The sequence below is a fragment of the Heterodontus francisci genome, chromosome 3 (assembly GCF_036365525.1).
Source record: "Heterodontus francisci isolate sHetFra1 chromosome 3, sHetFra1.hap1, whole genome shotgun sequence".
Lineage (NCBI taxonomy): Eukaryota > Metazoa > Chordata > Chondrichthyes > Heterodontiformes > Heterodontidae > Heterodontus > Heterodontus francisci.
Window position 1 is genome coordinate 140,705,837 of NC_090373.1, and position 18,718 is coordinate 140,724,554.

Consider the following 18,718-nt stretch of genomic DNA (forward strand, 5'->3'; position numbering starts at 1 on the left):
GGATGAAACTGACGAGAGCAGCTGCCGATACTTTAATCTCCGATCCTGCTGTCTTCACAGTCCAGAGTGTCTGCAGCCACGGCATGCGGTAAGTCCATTGAGGTGAAGAAGGAGCTGCGGGACCCGAGAGAAGTCCTGTGAAAAGGTGCCCCGAACACCCAAAACATCCACGAACGGCCCCCCCGGCCGCAACTTCAAAGCGCCCGCGGGAGATGGCTCGGAGAGCATCTGCAGCGCGCTGTCGGCAATGCTGCATGCCTTTATTTAAACCACTGCAAAAAAAAAACCCTTAGCAAATGTAATCACCTCTAAGTCTGCCAAATGATGCTTCACCTCCCGAAGGACGTGGATGAGCTTTCCGGACGTCGATGGTGGGCACTGAGGAAATGGCTTATTACCTGCACCAGATTCCACCCCCCCACCCCCGTCCCCTTCCCTGCTCCACCCTCTCAGCTCACCCCCTCACAACCCCGTCCCAGCCCGCCCCCCCCTCGCACCATCTTCACCCCGCACCCCCTTCCCCTGCACCCCCCCCCACCCCCTCCCTCTACCCCTCCCCCTTGCATCCCCTCCTCCCACCGGCACCATCCTACACCTGTGTAGGGGCCCCAACAACCCCACTGCCTTGTGGGCGTCTCGGGAGAGTCCAAGGCTAAGGGAGTAAACCCTAACAGAAAATCCGGAGCGGAACCCCGTAGGCGGTCATGTGTCACCTTTGGCATGTTTCCGGCAGTTCCTGCAGCCATACTGTGTGGCTGCACTCCTTTGGACCCCACCAGAAAGGCCGAGAGGGGGGTTTTGACGACTGGGCAACTCTCAACCTCCATAAATTTGCCCAGGCATGCGCCATGGAGAGGTCACTCCATAGTTGCCTCACAGCGACTGAAACAACACGGAAGGCAGCAGTTACGGGTTATAAGTCCAGATAAATTGGCGTAGAAACTGGGCGCCACGGGTTGCCTTTGTCGGTGGGAGAGGTCATTGCACCTCACTGGACAGCTACCGCCCGCCTCAAACCGGGCAGCCCCCGGTCAATAAGGTTCTGTCCCGCCACAGTCTGCCTGCTTCAATGGGTGCTTGGAGCTCAGGGTCATTGCCCGAAAGGTGGACTGATACACCGCACCAAACAACATGAAAAAAGGAAAGAAGGTACCAGCCCTTCGCTTTGCAAGCTGGAACGTCAGAACTATGTGTCCTGGCCTGTCGGAAGACCTTACACAAATCAACGATTCTCGGAAGACCGCCATCATTAACAACGAGCTCAGTAGACTCAATGTAGACATTGCAGCACTTCAGGAGACACGCCTCCCCGCGAGTGGATCTCTAGCAGAGCAAGACTACACCTTCTGGCAGGGCAGGGATCCTGAAGAACCAAGACAGCATGGAGTGGGCTTCGCCATCAGAAACTCCTTGCTCAGCATGATAGAGCCTCCCTCAAATGGCTCGGAACGCATACTGTCCATCCGACTGCTCACCACCTCTGGTCCAGTACACCTACTCAGCATCTATGCTCCAACACTCTGCTCCGCACCTGAAGCTAAAGACCAGTTCTATGAACAACTCCATAACATCATTAGCAGCATCCCCAACACCGAACACCTATTCCTGCTGGGGGACTTTAATGCCAGGGTTGGGGCCGACCATGACTCATGGCCCTCCTGCCTTGGGCGCTATGGCGTTGGAAGGATGAATGAGAACGGGCAGAGACTGCTTGAGTTGTGTACCTATCATAACCTCTGCATCACCAACTCGTTCTTTCACACTAAACCCTGTCACCAGGTTTCATGGAGGCACCCAAGATCACGTCGTTGGCACCAGCTAGACCTCATTGTCACAAGGCGAGCCGCCTTAAACAGTGTTCAAATCACACGCAGCTTCCACAGTGCGGACTGCGACACCGACCACTCCCTGGTGTGCAGCAAGGTTAGACTCAGACCAAAGAAGTTGCATCATTCCAAGCAGAAGGGCCATCCGCGCATCAACACGAGCAGAATTTCTCACCCACAGCTGTTACAAAAATTTCTAAATTCACTTGTAACAGCCCTTCAAAACACTCCCACAGGGGATGCTGAGACCAAGTGGGCCCACATCAGAGACGCCATCTATGAGTCAGCTTTGACCACCTACGGCAAAAGTGCGAAGAGAAATGCAGACTGGTTTCAATCTCATAATGAAGAGCTGGAACCTGTCATAGCCGCTAAGCGCATTGCACTTTTGAACTACAAGAAAGCCCCCAGCGATTTAACATCCGCAGCACTTAAAGCAGCCAGAAGTACTGCACAAAGAACAGCTAGGCGTTGCGCAAACGACTACTGGCAACACCTATGCAGTCATATTCAGCTGGCCTCAGACACCGGAAACATCAGAGGAATGTATGATGGCATGAAGAGAGCTCTTGGGCCAACCATCAAGAAGATCACCCCCCTCAAATCTAAATCGGGGGACATAATCACTGACAAACGCAAACAGATGGACCGCTGGGTTGAGCACTACCTAGAACTGTACTCCAGGGAGAATGCTGTCACTGAGACTGCCCTCAATGCAGCCCAGCCTCTACCAGTCATGGATGAGCTGGACATACAGCCAACCAAATCGGAACTCAGTGATGCCATTGATTCCCTAGCCAGCGGAAAAGCCCCTGGGAAGGACAGCATTACCCCTGAAATAATCAAGAGTGCCAAGCCTGCTATACTCTCAGCACTACATGAACTGCTATGCCTGTGCTGGGACGAGGGAGCAGTACCCCAGGACATGCGCGATGCCAACATCATCACCCTCTATAAAAACAAAGGTGACCGCGGTGACTGCAACAACTACCGTGGAATCTCCCTGCTCAGCATAGTGGGGAAAGTCTTTGCTCGAGTCGCTCTGAACAGGCTCCAGAAGCTGGCCGAGCGCGTCTACCCTGAGGCACAGTGTGGCTTTCGTGCAGAGAGATCGACTATTGACATGCTGTTCTCCCTTCGTCAGATACAGGAGAAATGCCGTGAACAACAGATGCCCCTCTACATTGCTTTCATTGATCTCACCAAAGCCTTTGACCTCGTCAGCAGACGTGGTCTCTTCAGACTACTAGAAAAGATCGGATGTCCACCAAAGCTACTAAGTATCATCACCTCATTCCATGACAATATGAAAGGCACAATTCAACATGGTGGCTCCTCATCAGAGCCCTTTCCTATCCTGAGTGGTGTGAAACAGGGCTGTGTTCTCGCACCCACACTTTTTGGGATTTTCTTCTCCCTGCTGCTTTCACATGCGTTCAAATCCTCTGAAGAAGGAATTTTCCTCCACACAAGATCAGGGGGCAGGTTGTTCAACCTTGCCCGTCTAAGAGCGAAGTCCAAAGTACGGAAAGTCCTCATCAGAGAACTCCTCTTTGCTGACGATGCTGCTTTAACATCTCACACTGAAGAATGCCTGCAGAGTCTCATCGACAGGTTTGCGTCTGCCTGCAATGAATTTGGCCTAACCATCAGCCTCAAGAAAACGAACATCATGGGGCAGGATGTCAGAAATGCTCCATCCATCAATATTGGCGACCACGCTCTGGAAGTGGTTCAAGAGTTCACCTACCTAGGCTCAACTATCACCAGTAACCTGTCTCTAGATGCAGAAATCAACAAGCGCATGGGTAAGGCTTCCACTGCTATGTTCAGACTGGCCAAGAGAGTGTGGGAAAATGGCGCACTGACACGGAACACAAAAGTCCGAGTGTATCAAGCCTGTGTCCTCAGTACCTTGCTCTACGGCAGCGAGGCCTGGACAACGTATGCCAGCCAAGAGCGACGTCTCAATTCATTCCATCTTCGCTGCCTTCGGAGAATACTTGGCATCAGGTGGCAGGACTATATCTCCAACACAGAAGTCCTTGAAGCGGCCAACATCCCCAGCTTATACACACTACTGAGTCAGCGGCGCTTGAGATGGCTTGGCCATGTGAGCCGCATGGAAGATGGCAGGATCCCCAAAGACACATTGTACAGCGAGCTCGCCACTGGTATCAGACCCACCGGCCGTCCATGTCTCCGTTATAAAGACGTCTGCAAACGCGACATGAAATCGTGTGACATTGATCACAAGTCGTGGGAGTCAGTTGCCAGCATTCGCCAGAGCTGGCGGGCAGCCATAAAGACAGGGCTAAATTGTGGCGAGTCGAAGAGACTTAGTAGTTGGCAGGAAAAAAGACAGAGGCGCAAGGGGAGAGCCAACTGTGCAACAGCCCCAACAAACAAATTTCTCTGCAGCACCTGTGGAAGAGCCTGTCACTCCAGAATTGGCCTTTATAGCCACTCCAGGCGCTGCTTCACAAACCACTGACCACCTCCAGGCGCGTATCCATTGTCTCTCGAGATAAGGAGGCCCAAAAGAAGAAAGAAAGAAATTTGGAAGTCTTGGAATGTACCAACATGCACAGCCATTAAATTGTTTTTGAAGCAAGTTCTATAATCACATGGCAGCCAGTTACTTACAGCAACGTCCCACAAAGGACAGGAGTGATATATGCCCAGTAGTTTTTTTTTGTTTGTTGTTGCTGTTGTTTGAGGAATTAATTAATGTTGGCCAGGGCATTTTGCAAACTTCTGGTTTCTCTTCAAATAGTGCCATGGTATCTTTATGTGCACCTAAACAGGCAGGTTGAACCTCCATTTAATGCCTCATCTAAAAGACAACTCCAACAATGTCAGTACTGCACTGAAGTGTTAACCTAGATAATGTAAGCAAGTTTTTATGTGGGGCTTGATTCCATGACCTCTGACTTGGATGCTGAGAGTTAAGCTAACTAAACCAAGCTGACAACTATGCTAAGTGACATTTAAAAAAAAAAGTTATGTTATCTGCCCATGTCCTCCCCCCAAAAAGTTGAGATTTTTTTTCCTGTTCAAAATGAGGGATGTTAAGGAAGTAAAATGATTTTTTTCCTGTGTAACAAATTTTTCTCCTTCTCCAAAGAGCACTTCCTATTCCATGGGAGAATTTAATTGTCCCTACCAATCTCTTTAATGGCTAAACAAGAGTACCATTATGCACTGTTGTGTTGCATAATTGTAATTGCTAAGAACAGCTTTGAGTGTTTCCAAGCTTTCATTTCAAATCTGTTTTTTGATCTGATAAGTACCAAATATACCAGTGTACTGAAACTCTTGTTCCATTTCACAATCCAACAATTTTGGTTCATTCTTCATTTCAATTGTGCCTTGATAGGGAAATGCTGAAGGAAGACTATAGTTTTTGAACCCTCGACACATTTTGCTCTTTCTCTCTCCACCCCTCTTGCTTTAAGAGGAAAGGAAAGTCAAGTTATTTAGAGCACTCCTGCATACCTCCTAATCTTTGTGCAGTAAGGTTGGCTAAGGCCTAGGAGCAGGTGTTCAGTCCATCCTAATATCTGATGAAGATATGTGATGTGGGGAGATATTAGGAAGTGAGGAAATTAGCTTTCCCATATTGAGATGGATAAGAGTGACTTGGTTTGACTTACTTGCTTTGCCCGGACATGGAACAAGCAATTTGTTCAGTAAAATCATTTTTTAATCTGAAGCATTTTGGTATTTCACTTTTGATTATTTGGGGAAATATTGAGAGCAGTTGGAAGCAAGCAGGAATTTCTCACCCAGTTGTCTATTTGCTAGAAGTGTGTTTACTATTTAGTACTACTACTTGAACAGGTTTTTTTTTTTCTGTTCTAGCCTAATGGAAGGTTTGAAGTAGGGAAGAAGATTTGTTTGAGCATCTCTGGGCATCATCCTGAAACCTGGCAACCATCCTGGAGCAGTGAGTACCATCCAGAATCCAGGACATAAACTTAAATCATCATCTCAACAGCTGTAACATTGGTCACTAGAAATCTCTGATTCCTCTGAGAGTTTCCAATTTTAGTCCTGCCACAGTGGCATGAGTAGATACCAACTCCACTCACTCTCTAGACTGCAAGAAATAAGATCAAGCCAAACTGCATTTGTGTGCTTTCACAGTCTCTCAATGGTGTCTTTTTCCGCTCAGTTGTCTGACCTCTTGGCTGTTATGGTGTGTAGTGCAGGTATAGACGCTAGAGGGAAAGTGGGAAACAAATATACTGTGTTTGTTCAGTATGCAGAAAGCTGTTTTAAATCATGATACTGTATTTGTTCCTAGTACGGACTGCATTGTTGGCCATTATTGGGTTCATGCCAACAAAGGGAGAAGGAGCCATCGGTTCTCTGGATTACACTCCCGATGAAAGGAAAGCACTAGCCAAAAAGTAAGATCTTGTTCTGTCTTATTTACATTATTTAAGCCAAAGTCCAGTACCAGGATAGTTCCTGGTTATTTGGGGAGTATTATGTTGGTGTTTCCTTTTCTCTGCCAAAGAATGATGCAGGAGGAAAATATATATTTGCTAAAATCTATAATAGACAATGCTAAATAGGCAAGAAGTATTAGATTAGCGATTCCAGTATGTAATCTGTAGTAGAGTATCAAATTATCTCATTAACCAATTTAATCAATCAATAGCAAGCCTATACTAGAATATTGAACAAAGTAACTGAGTTGTTATGTACCAGAGCTATTAAGGATGGTTTTGGGCATAAATGCATTAAAATATACTACTTTGCTGAACATCTATATCATTGATACAATCATAATTAATAAGCAGCCAATTACTTTATCAAAAAGCAGAATTTAAGTCCTCCTAGGCATACTAATAATTAAGCATATCATTGTCAAGTATATTTTGCTTGGTAATATGAGTTGCATTTTTAATGTTCAAAATTTTGCTATGATTTGGGAAGCCCATGTTCTCTGGCTGAACTAGACTGTATGCAGTCTCATGAACTGAATTTACAGCTCCATATCCTCTCTGTCACAAAGACAAACTATTTGCTCCTCTGTAGCATTGCCTACTACAGCCTCATCAGCTGCTGAGACCCTCATCCAAGCCGTTGCCACCTCCAGACTCAACTATTCCAATGCTCTCCTGGCCTTTCATTCTCAACCCTCCATAAACTTCAGCTCATCCAAAACGCTGCTGCCCATATACTACAGTCTTGCACACCCAGCACCCCTTGCTTTGCTGAACTGTATTGGTTTCCAGTCTCAGTGTCTCAAGTTTAAAATTCTCATTTTTGTTTTTACTTTCTTTCATGGTATCTGTGAAAGGCTTTGGGATGTCTTCCTACATTAAATGGGTAGTAGAGATGCAAATTAATTTTATCCAATTGCTAGTTTCTGTGAACAACTTTTGTCAGCTAGAATTTAGCCAGGTCATATAGTGTTAGAGTGTGATGTTGTAAAGTGCTAGTGGGTGTCTTATTGTGATGCCCACCGACAATCAAAGGGTGTATAATTTTCTAATAGTAATTGTACCAAGTAGCACTCAGTATATTGTGTAACAACTAAGGTGTTTCAGTTTTGATAACCACCTTCTAAGAAGTCTAAGGGACTGATTTGAGGAACGTGGTTGTTTAAAATGGAGCTGTTTAACCTAGTCTGTCCATTTATGGACCCCAAAATATCACTGGACTTTTTTATCTTTTCAACTGTTTTCTATGGAACACTGTTCTAAATAAAGCAAATTTGAAGGCCAATTCAAAGCTAATTGCAGTAGCCGAAGATAGAACATAAGACTAAGGTTAAGTTTATTGAGTAGCAATTTGCTCTTTCATGAGTGATATTTGAAATTATTATATAAAATTTTACACTCCGATCATGATTTCACATACATTTCATGTACTTGTTTTACAATAATTAGTCAAATACATTGAGGATCATACATCATACAGTTTTATATATTCAGATGCAGGGTGCTTGTTGATGAGGCTGAGGTCCTCACTCACCAGAGGTGCTAGGGCTTAGTGAGGAAGCTTTGTGCTACAGTAGATGACAACAGCAACAAGTCCTTGTCAACATTATGCATTTGGGGGCTTTTCTCCTCAGCTGTTTGATAGATAGTTCTGGGTGTTGGAAGGTGCCCTGTATGAAGGTGCTTCTCATTTTTTTTTAAAAAACGCTTTACTCATGGCAGTTCCTGTTTGTGATTTGATTTATAATTGCATGTAAAGCTGTAATGGTGCCATGAATCCTTTTTTTTTGACACATTTCAAGATTTTCACTCAATTCCATCTTTCATCAAGAATATCTGGAATGGCTCTTCTATTGTGTATGAAGATTGCAAAAACTCAATGTGGGTTTGAATTTGTGATTTCTTGGTGTACAATTCTAATTCAAATCTATTGCAAACTAAATCTCTGTAAATGGTACTCAAATGTGTATTCAGTTTAATCCATGTTCACAATACAATTGCAAAACCCCAGCTAAGTGCTCCAAATAGAAAGTATCCACGCACAGTTTTCCAGCTGATAAGTTGGAGATTAACAAAAAAAGTTATTTGCCAGGTGAATATTGCAAGCTGAGTACTTCATTTGTAAGGCTGATCTGAAGCTTTATAACTCCTGTTTTGTATCTGGATTGAATGTGGAAATTCTGAATGGGTCCACAACATAAATGTATTCAAATGCATGAATAAGCAGCATGCGATAGAGCTAAGCGATCCCACAGTCAATGGATCTGATCTAAGGTCTGCAGTCCTGCGATATCCAGTGGTGAATGGTGGTGGACAATTAAACAACTAACTGGAGGAGGTGGCTGCACAAATATCTCCATCCTCAATGATGGGGGAGCCAGCACATCAGTGCAAAAGTTAAGGCTGAAGCATTTGCAACAATCATCAGCCAGAAGTGCCAAGTGGATGATCCATCTCTGCCTACACCTAAGGTCCCCAGCATCACAGATGCCAGTCTTCAGTCAATTCGCTTCACTCCGCGTGATATGAAGAAACGACTGAAAGCACTGGATGCTGCAAAGGCTATGGACCCTGACAGCACTCCGCCAATAGTACTGGAGAACTGTGCTCCAGAACTTGCTGTGCCCTTAGCCAAGCTATTCCAGTACAGTTACAACACTGGCATTTGCCCGGCAATATGGAAAATCCTGTACACAAAAGCAGGACAGATCCAACCCAGCCAATTACCGCCCCATCAGCCTACTCTCAATCATCAGTAAAGTGAAGGAAGGTGTCATCAACAGTGCCATCAAGCAGCACTTGCTTAGCAATAACCTGCTCACAGACGCTCAGTTTGGGTTCCTCCAGGGCCACTAAGCTGCTGACCTCATTACAGCCTTGGTTCAAACATGGACAAAAGAGCTGAATTCAAGAGGTGAGAGTGTCTGCCCTTGACATCAAGGTAGCATTTGACAGAGTATGGCATCAAAGAGCCTTAGCAAAACTGAAGTCAGTGGGAATCAGGGAAAACTCTCCACTGGTTGGAATTGTACCTAGCGCAAAGGAAGATAGCTGTGGTTGTTGGAGGTCAATCATCTCCACTCCAGGGCGTCACTGCAGGAGTTCCTCAGGGTAGTGTCCTGGGCCCAACTATCTTCAGCTGCTTCATCAATGACCTTCAATCATAAGGTCAGAAGTGGAGATGTTCGCTGATGGTTGCACAATGTTCAGCACCATTCGCAACTCCTCATACTGAGGCAACCTATGTGCAGATGCAGCAAGACCTGGACAACATCCAGGCTTGGGCTGGTAAGTGGCAAGTAACATATATGCCACACAAGTGCCAGGCAATGAACCTATCCAACAAGAGAATCTAGCCATCTCCCCATGACATTCAATGGCATTACGATCATTGAATCCTCCATATCAACATCCTGGGGGTTACCGTTGACCAGAAACTGAACTGGAGTAGTCATATAAATACCGTGGCTACAAGAACAGGTCAGCGGCTAGGAACCCTGCAGCGAATAACTCATCACCTGACTCCCCAAAGCCTGTTCATCAACAAGGTGCAAGTCAGGAGTGTGATGGATTACGCTCCACTTGCCTGGATGGGTGCAGCTCCAACAACACAAGAAGCTCAACACCATCCAGGATAAAGCAGCCCGCTTGATTGGCAACCCGTCCACAAACATTCACTACCTCCACCACTGACGCACAGTGGCAGCAGTGTGTACCATATACAAGATGCACTGCAGCACCGCACCAAGGCTACTCGGGCAGCACCTTCCAAACTGTCGGCCTCTTCCACCTAGAAGGGCAAGGGCAGCAGATGCGTGGGAACACCACTACCTACAAGTTCCCCTCCAAGCCACACACCATCCTGACTTGCAAATATATTGCAGTTCCTTTACTTTCACTGGGTCAAAATCCTGGAATTCCCTTCCTAACAGCACTGTGGGTGTACCTACCCCACATGGATTGCAGCGGTTCAAGAAGGCAGCTCACCACTACCTTCTCGTAGGCAATTAGGGATGGGCAATAAATACTGGCCTAACCTGCGACGCCCACATCCCATGAGTGAATGATTTAAAAGAAAAATCATTTCCAATCTGATTGGACATGGCGCAAACCTTGTATGCAACAGACTGAGCCTATGAGACTTGGCTGGCAAATATAATACTTGTAGCAAGGGTACTCATTGTGAGCTGTCAACACTCTCCTCCTGCAGCCACTGTCCAGCTGGTCTAGGCAGTAGATCCGCCCTCTTTCTGTTCAGCCCTCAAAGTTAGCACCAGGCTGCTGAATCAAGGCATAGACTTCGTCACCATTCTTTCAAAAATAAAGCATTTCTGAAAGTCCTGTTAACACAGCAGCAATATAGAATCATGGAATGATTACAGTGCAGGAGGACATTCGGCCCATCGAGTCCATACCTGCTCTCTCCGGGTGGAATCATAACATCTTGTTTATGTTTAGAGATACAGCACTGAAACAGGCCCTTTGGCCCACCGAGTCTGTGCCGACCATCAACCACCCATTTATACTAATCCTACACTAATTCCATATTCCTACCACATCCCCACCTGTCCCTGTATTTCCCTACCACCTACCTATACTAGGGGCAATTTATAATGGCCAATTAACCTATCAACCTGCAAGTCTTTGGCTGTGGGAGGAAACCAGAGCACCCGACGGAAACCCACACAGTCACAGGGAGAACTTGCAAATTCCGCACAGGCAGTACCCAGAACCGAACCTGGGTCGCTGGAGCTGTGAGGCTGCAGTGCTAACCACTGCGCCACTATGCCGACATGAGGTGTGTTCTATAAATTCTTTATTTTCCTTCTAATTACCCAGTGCAAGAATTTGTATTTTCATTTTCATCTGTTCATCTATTACTAGGGGGGATATGTTTATCTGCTTCAAATGTTCTTTCATTCCATAAAGGTGCAGTACTGGTGCCAGGGTCAAGGATGTCTCTGAACGGACAGGGGGCATTCTGAAGGGGGAGGGTGAACAGCCAGAGGTTGTGGTACACATTGGTACCAACGACATAGGCAGGAAGAGTGACGAGGTTTTGCAGGGGGAGTTTAGCGGGTGAGGTAGAAAGTTAAAAGACAGGACCTCTAGGGTTGTAGTCTTGAGATTACTCCCTGTGCCACGTGCCAGTGAGGCTAGAAATAGGAAGATAGTGCAGCTAAACAGCTGGTGTAGAAGGGAAGGTTTCAGATATCTGGACCATTGGGATCTCTTCAGGGACAGATGGGACCTGTACAAGAAGGATGGGTTGCATCTAAACTGGAGGGGCACAAATATCCTGGCTGCGAGGTTTGCTAGCGTCACTCGGGAGGGTTTAAACTAGTGTGTCGGGGGTGGGAACCAGAGCAGTAGGACAGCAAGTGAAATAAATGAGGGGGAGCTAGTAAATAAGGCCAGTAAGACTACGAGGAAGAGCAGGCAGGGAGATGTTGTGGAGCACAGCGGGACTGGTGGTCTGAAGTGCATTTGTTTCAATGCGAGAAGTATAACAGGTAAGGCAGATGAACTTCGAGCTTGGATTAGTACTTGGAACTATGATGTTGCTATTACAGAGACTTGGTTGAGGGAAGGACAGGATTGGCAGCTAAATATTCCAGGATTTAGAAGCCTCAGGCGGGATAGAGGGGGATGTAAAAGGGGTGGGGGAGTTGCATTACTGGTTAAGGAGAATATCACACCTGTACTCCGGGAGGACACCTCGGAGGGGTCATGCAGCGAGGCAATATGGGTGGAGCTCAGGAATAGGAAAGGTGCAGTCACGATGTTGGGGGTTTACTACAGGCCTCCCAACAGCCAGCGGGAGGTAGAGGAGCAGATATGTAGACAGATTTTGGAAAGATGTAAAGGTAACAGGGTTGTAGTGGTGGGTGATTTTAACTTCCCCTATATTGACTGGGACTCCCTTAGTCCTAGGGGCTTCGATGGGGCAATTTGTAAGGAGCATCCAGGAGGGCTTCTTGAAACAATACGTAGATAGTCCAACTAGGGATGGGGCCGTACTGGACCTGGTATTGGGGAATGAGCCCGGCCAGGTGGTCGAAGTTTCAGTAGGGGAGCATTTCCGGAACAGTGACCATAATTCCTTAAATTTTAAGGTACTTGTGGATAAGGATAAGAGTAGTCCTCGGGTGAAGGTGCTAAATTGGGGGAAGGCTAATTATAACAACATTAGGTAGGAACTGAAGAATTTAGATTGGGGGCGGCTATTTGAGGGTAAATCAACATCTGACATGTGGGAGTCTTTCAAATGTCAGTTGATTAGAATCCAGGACCAGCATGTTCATGTGAGGAAGAAGGATAAGTTTGGCAAGTTTCGGGAACCTTGGATAACGCGGGATATTGTGAGCCTCGTCAAAAAGAAAAAGGAAGCATTCGTGGCTGGAAGGCCAGGAACAGACGAATCCCTTGAGGAATATAAAGACAGTAGGAAGGAACTTTAGCAAGGAATTAGGAGGGCTAAAAGGGGTTATGAGAAGCCATTGGCAAACAGGATTAAGGATAATCCCAAGGCTTTTTATACGTATATAAAGAGCAAGAGGGTAACCAGGGAAGGGTTGGCCCACTCAAGGACAGAGAAGGGAATCTATGTGTGGAGACAGAGGAAATGGGAGAGGTACTAAATGAGTACTTTGCATCAGTATTCACCAAGGAGAAGGACTTGGTGGATGATGAGCCTAGGGAAGGGAGTGTAGATAGTCTCAGTCATCTCATTATCAAAAAGGAGGAGGTGTTGGGTGTCTTGCAAAACATTAAGATACATAGGTCCCCAGGGCCTGATGGTATCTACCCCAGAATACTGAGGGAGGCAAGGGAAGAAATTGCTGGGGCCTTGACAGAAATCTTTGCATCCTCATTGGCTACAAGTGAGGTCCCAGAGGACTGGAGAATAGCCAATGTTGTTCCTTTGTTTAAGAAGGGTAGCAAGGATAGTCCAGGAAATTATAGGCCGGTGAGCCTTACGTCAGTGGTAGGGAAATTATTATAGAGGCTTCTTCGGGACAGGATTTGCACATTTGGAAACAAATGGACTTATTAGCGAGAGGCGGCATGGTTTTGTGAAGGGGAGGTCGTGTCTCACTAACTTGATTGAGTTTTTTGAGGAACTGACGAAGATGATTGAAGGAAGGGCAGTGGATGTTATCTATATGGACTTCAGTAAAGCCTTTGACAAGGTCCCTCATGGCTGACTGGTACAAAAGGTGAAGTCACACGGGATCAGAAGTGAGCTGGCAAGATGGACACAGAACTGGCTCGGTCATAGAGACAGAGGGTAGCAGTGGAAGGGTGCTTTTCTGAATGGAGGGATGTGAATAGTGGTGTCCCACAGGGATCAGTGCTGGGACCTTTGCTGTTTGTAGTATATATATATAAATGATTTGGAGGAAAATGTAGCTGGTCTGATTAGTAAGTTTGCGGACGACACAAAGGTTGGTGGAGTTGCGGGCAGTGATGAGGATTGTCAGAGGATGCAGCAGGATATAGATCGGTTGGAGACTTGGGCGGAGAAATGGCAGATGGAGTTTAATCTGGACAAATGTGAGGTAATGCATTTTGGAAGGTCTAATGCAGGTGGGAAGTATACAGTAAATGGCAGAACCCTTAGGAGTATTGACAGGCAGAGAGATCTGGGCGTACAGGTGCACAGGTCACTGAAAGTGGCAACGCAGGTGGATAAGGTAGTCAAGAAGGCATACGGCATGCTTGCCTTCATCAGTCGGGGCATAGAGTATAAAAATTGGCAAGTCATGCTGCAGCTGTACAGAACCTTAGTTAGGCCACACTTAGAATATTGTAGTGTGGCGACCAGAATTGCACACCAGAAGGACGTGGAGGCTTTGGAGAGGGTACAGAAGAGGTTTACCAGGATGTTGTCTGGTCTGGAGGGCATTAGCTATGTGGAGAGGTTGGATAAACTCTGATTGTTTTCACTGGAACGACGGAGGTGGAGGGGTGACATGATTGAGGTTTACAAAGTTATAAGCGGCATGGACAGAGTGGATAGTCAAACTTTTTCCCCAGGGTGGAAGAGTCAGTTACTAGGGCACATAGGTTTAAGGTGAGAGGGGCCAAGTTTAGAGGGGATGTGCGAGGCAAGTTCTTTCCACAGAGGGTGGTGAGTGCCTTGGAACTTGTTGCCGGGGGAGGCGGCGGAAGCAGGTACCATAGAGACGTTTAAGAGGCATCTTGACAAATACATGAATAGGATGGGAATAGAGGGATATCGTCCCCGGAAGTGCAGAAGGTTTTAGTTTAGGCAGGCGTCAAGAATGGTGCAGGCTTGGAGGGCCGAATGGCCTGTTGTTGTGCTGTACTGTTCTTTGTTCTTTGTACTAATCTGGCAAAAATTACACATTGTTATTAGAGCATGTAAAAAAAATTTTCCTAACCCCTGTATTCATTGTCTGAAATTAATAATCCCTTATGACTGATTTTCCAACAAGAGGACAGTGTATTTTTCCCTATTCACCTTGTGAAAGCTCTTCGTAAGTTTAATAATCTCCCTCCTTCAGTGGAAATAAACCCGTCTTTTTTTCATAACTATAGGTTTTCATCTCATCAGTTTGTTTTGAAATTTACAGTCTAAAAGATATTACTGAAAGTGACTGTGTTTGTGAGAATATGGCACAACACAATTTAGATGGATTATCTCTGCTATTGTAGTGAACAGGTTGTAAAGGGCCATGAATTTTACTAAATTTTGTGTATATTGCCTTTTAACAGTATATTTTTCTAAAATGTTTTTAGGTCACAAGATTTTAACTGTGAAAGTTGTGGTTCTCACATGAGGACAGCTCTGCTTCCATGCACAGCAAGTAGCATTCCAAGTCTGGCTGATGTGGAGGCCAAAGAATTAGCAAAACAAATCAGTTTTAAGGCATGTTGGCTTTTATAAATTATGCTAAATATTTGTATATATTCATGCATTGTTGAGTTCATCCATGTTACTTCATCCACCCCTTTGGTCTATAGCTTGCATATTTTGAAAGCTCAATAACATTGTAAGCCTTACCTTTCTTTGAAAGGTTCTACAATAGTTCATCTGCAGTGGGGGAGGAAATTATAAGAAGGAAAGAACTAACTTGCATTGATTTCGTTTCTTAATGCATCCCAAATTCTTCACATTAAATTAGTAACTTTTGGAGTATAATTACTGTTATGTTGGTAAACATGGCAGCAATTTGAATGCAGCAAGATCTCACAAACAGTAAATGATCTAATGGCCATTCAATTTATATTTAGTGTTGAGGGAGGAATGTTGGCCAGGGTGCCCTGCTTTTTAAGCTCAATGGGCAGACAGGGTCTCAGTTTAGTGTCTCATCCAAAAGATGGCACAACATTTCCTAATTATTGTGTTGCAATGTCGGCCTCGCTTACGTCCTGAATGCAGTTGAAACTGCAACTTTTGAATCGGAGAAGTCAATTACTAATCATCAAGCCGTGATAACTGTTTCAAGTTTGTAACTGCATCATTTGTTTTTCAATAGGCAGAGACAAGTTCTGCTACTGTTGCTGAACCCTCTCCAGCACCGACACCTATAAAAAGCGCGACCCAAGAAGTTCAAGTTTCCCATCAGCTTCCATTCACTCACAACAATCCAGAAACAGAAGATATAACAGAGGTGTGTAAACCAATTTATCGCCTACCAATTTATCGCCTATCTTCAGCCTTACCTGCGCATTGAGTTTTCGTTGAACAGATCTATTTTCATGGAGAATAACAATTCACTGTCTCTGTTTAGCTGGTGAACTGAGGACAAGAGTGGGAAAAAAAAATATTCGTGTTGACCTAATGCTAATCTTGCTTTTAGCACTTGGATATATCAGAAAATATCAGTGTAGTAACACATTGGGTTTCATCGTACAAAAGCATACAATGTTAAAATTGTAACAAATACTATCTCAACAGTTGCTTTTTTTTTCATCTTTTGGTTGCCATTTACTTAGCTAGATTTTTCACCGTTCAAGGTGGGGGACATGTCATTGCCTCGGGGTGGAACACTTAGTCCAGTCTTTGGAATGACACTTTTTATACTTGAGTATGGCTTCATAGTACAGAGGCACCAAAATAAGTGTCCTGACTCCTACACTCCAACTTTTTGTACATTTGCATGCACTACTGGGTTGTGTCTCTATGCTTTGAATTGATCATGGTTGAAATGTTTTTTGTTGGTTGTTTTATTATTTCTGGTCATGGAAGCAATTTCAGAAATGTTTGGTTTGCCATCTATATAATAGATGTAAATTTTTGTTTTGTCTGGCTTAACTTAGTTTTTCTGTGCAGTTTATCCAATGAAGCTGATTCAGACAATGTCAATTCGGATCAAGTGTTGAATTGGCTAAGAAACAGTTCTCTAAACAGCATTGTTAATATGTGACTGTTCATTGTAGATAAAATTTATTTCTGTGTATTTTTAAGAGTGGGTAAAGTTTAAATTAAATTCTGTGCTTCTGTAAATTTACATCTACCAGAGAGGGCACAATAATTACCTTTTTTAATTTGTTCTTGGGGTATGGGCATTGCTGGCAAGGCCAGTATTTATTGCCCTTGAGAAGATGGTGATGAGCCACTGCCTTGAACTGCTGCAGTTTGATGCAACTGAGTGGCTTGCACCATTTCAGAGGCCAGTTAAGAGTCAGCCACATTGCTGTGGATCTAGAATCGCTTGTAGGCTAGACTGGGTAAGGATGGCAGATTTCCTCCCAGAAGGCCATGAGTGAACCTGCTGTGTTTTTACAATAATCCAGTAGCTTTGTGATCATTAATAATGACACTAGCATTTTATTCCAGATTTATTAATCAATTGAATTTAAAGTATCCCAGCTGCTGTAATGGGAATTGAACTTGTCTCAAGAGATAGAGTCCAGGCCTCTGGATTACTAGTCCAGTAACATTACCACCATGTTACCATCCCTTTTTGTGTTGATGTCTGATTTAATGACTGTCAGGTTTGCTTTCTTGTCCTGTACTCTATTCATGACTAGCTGGACGATTTGCTCTGGTCTTGTCTTTTCTGTTCATTGAGAATGGCCATCCATCCCTTTTATTGACTCTATTCACCTTCTCTGAACTGGTGGTTTCCATTCTCTGATCCAACCCTGGCATCATAAAAACTGCTGATAGAGGGTGTTGTTCTTTAGTTCAAGGATCTATATTTGACTATGGCTGAATGGCAACTATGTGGCTCACTTCACCCTTTGAACCCTGGACCCAGTACTGAATGTCAGGTTGTCATTTTCCAGACTATTACTGATCTCGTCTCTTTTGGAGATCTTCTCCCTCCCTTTTTTATTCTTTCACGGAATGTGAGCGTCGCTGGCTAGGCCAACATTTATTGTCCATCCCTAATTGCCCTTGAGAAGGTGGTGGTGAGCCAAGTCCACTTGAGCAAGCGGTGGTGTAGGTACACCCATAGTGCTGTTAGGAAGGGAGTTCCAGGATTTTAACCCAGCGACAGTGAAGGAACGGCCATATAGTTCCAAGTCAGGATGGTGTGTGGCTTGGAGGGGAACTTGCAGGTGCTGGTGTTGCCATGCATTTGCTGCCCTTGTGCTTCTAGTTGGTAGAGGTCGTGGGTTTGGAAGGTGTTGTCTAAGGAGCCTTGCTGCAGTGCATCTTGTATATGGTACACATTGCTGCCACTGTGTATCGGTGGTGGAGGGAGTGAATGTTGAAGGTGGTAGACAGCGTGCCAATCAAGCTGGCTTCTTTGTTCTGGATGGTGTCGAACTTCTTGAGTGGTGTTGGAGCTGTACTCATCCAGACAAGTGGGAAGTATTCCATCACACTCCTGACTTGTGCCTTGTAGGTGGTGGACAGGCTTTGGGGAGCCAAGAGATGAGTTACTCGCCGTAAAATTCCCAGCCTGTGATCTGCTCTTCTAGCTGCAGTACTTGTATGGCTGGTCCAGTTCAGTTTCTGGTCAGTGGTAACCCCTAGGATATTGGGGGATTCGGCAATGGTATTGCCATTGAATGTCAAGGGGCGATAGTTGGATTCTCTTGTTGGAGATGGTCATTGCCAGGCACTTGTGTGGTGTGAATGTTACTTGCCACTTATCAGCCCAAGCCTGAATGTTGTCCAGGTCTTGCTGCATATGAACATGGATTGGGTCAGTACCAATCGCCAATGGTGCTGAACATTCCCACGACTGACCTTGGAATGGAGAGAAGGTTATTGATGAAGCAGCTGAAGATGGCAGGGCCTAGGACACGGCTCTGAGGAGCTCCTGCAATGATGTCCTGGGACTGAGATGATTGACCTCCAACAACCACAACCATCTTCCTTTGTGCTAGGTATGAATCCAACCAGTGGAGAGTATTTTCCCGATTCCCATTTGTTAGAGAAACTTCCAAGCTTGTAAGTGAAGAAGACACTGAGACTAGATGCTTTGATGGAGCCTGTTTATTGCTTGC

At 45.2% G+C, this 18,718-nt stretch overlaps 1 protein-coding gene across 1 annotated transcript in view; it reads left to right on the forward strand.

Moving 5' to 3' along the window:
* Positions 1-18,718, forward strand: part of ube2j1 (ubiquitin-conjugating enzyme E2, J1) — a 58,045-nt gene that overhangs the window by 27,847 nt on the left and 11,480 nt on the right. The window contains exons 4-7 of the mRNA XM_068026592.1: positions 5,691-5,775; positions 6,136-6,241; positions 15,050-15,179; positions 15,790-15,924. Of these exons, the coding sequence (XP_067882693.1) occupies positions 5,691-5,775; positions 6,136-6,241; positions 15,050-15,179; positions 15,790-15,924 (456 nt within the window). The remainder of the gene's footprint in view (positions 1-5,690; positions 5,776-6,135; positions 6,242-15,049; positions 15,180-15,789; positions 15,925-18,718) is intronic.